This window comes from Nanorana parkeri, unplaced genomic scaffold, assembly GCF_000935625.1.
Source record: "Nanorana parkeri isolate BGI_ZX_2015 unplaced genomic scaffold, ASM93562v1 scaffold947, whole genome shotgun sequence".
NCBI classification, from domain to species: domain Eukaryota; kingdom Metazoa; phylum Chordata; class Amphibia; order Anura; family Dicroglossidae; genus Nanorana; species Nanorana parkeri.
In genome coordinates this window covers 153,169-154,400 of record NW_017307215.1, presented here as the reverse complement: position 1 = coordinate 154,400, position 1,232 = coordinate 153,169, and the positions used below count along the sequence as shown (strand labels likewise).

Below are 1,232 nucleotides of genomic sequence, written 5' to 3'. Positions count from 1 at the left end.
CGGATACGGGATGGCTGCGGGAGGAAACAGAACAGAGCCATTAGTGAAATCCAAGATGGCGGCCGGAGAGGAGGAGACAGAACATGCAAACAAATCTCTATTGGGGGGCGATTCATATAAGCAGGGGGAGGTCTGAGGACAACACTGCTCCCCATTTCTGATTTCTACAAATCATGACAGTCCACAGCTCTTATATTAAAAGGAAGAGAGGAGGAGATCAAGGTGACTGGGGTACAACAGGGGGACAAGGAGAGGATTGGGGTACAATAGACAGAGGGGATGATTGGGGTACAATAGAAAAAAAAATGTGAAGAAGCTCTGGGGCTTATAAAAAAGGTTCCAGGTAACAAATCCAAAAGAATGACATCATCATTAATAATATAAAAACATCTTTATTGGCACAAAGAGTTAAAAAAAAGTCAAAAATGATACGGGGTAGTTGTGTTCTCAACGTGTTTCGCGTTCTAAGCACTTCCTCAGGAAACCGAGGGAATCGATTCGGAAGTAATCTGCGTGTGTCCGACCGGACCAATGAGACCGGACCCAGGGTCCAGAGAGTGCCAGAAAAAGGACCCTGGGTCCGGTCTCAATGGTCCGGTCGGACACACGCAGATTACTTTCCGAATCGATTGCCTCCATTCCCTGAGGAAGCGCTTAGAACGTGAAACGCGTTGGAGACACAACTACCCCGGTATCATTCAAGAATGAGGCAGTTGTGTGCTATATATGATTCAGAGAACTCTCTACGTGTATTATGTATTTTATTGTAGGTTACGCCTCATTACTGTCACTCTCTGGGGTAGTTTTTGGAGGTATCATGGATTTTGAGAATGTAGGCTGACGCGTATATTATATTTTTATTACTTTTTAACTCTTTATGCAAATAAAGATGTGATGATTGAGGATTGATGATTGATGATGATGATTGATGATTGATGATGATGATTGATGATTGATGATTGATGATTGATGATGGTCGTCATTCTTTGGATTTGTCACCTGGAACCCAGATCTTCTACACATTTTTTTATCGATATACCAGAGGTGCGGTAACAATTACTCCAGGACCCGGTCACAGTAATTTGTTCTGATTGGGGTATAATAGGAGGGACAGAGGGGGGATTGGGGTATAATAGGAGGGACAGAAGGGGGATTGGGGTATAACAGAGGGACAGAGGGGGGATTGGGGTATAATAGAGAGACAGAGGGGGGGTTGGGGGATAATAGAGGGA

General features: G+C 44.2%; 1 protein-coding gene across 1 annotated transcript in view; it reads right to left on the bottom strand.

Annotated features, from left to right (window-relative positions):
- The window catches only part of LOC108795190 (ephrin-A5b-like), a 23,234-nt gene that overhangs the window by 671 nt on the left and 21,331 nt on the right, over positions 1 to 1,232 (bottom strand). Inside the window, exon 3 of the mRNA XM_018566392.1 lies at positions 8 to 14. Within this exon, the coding sequence (XP_018421894.1) occupies positions 8 to 14 (7 nt within the window). The remainder of the gene's footprint in view (positions 1 to 7; positions 15 to 1,232) is intronic.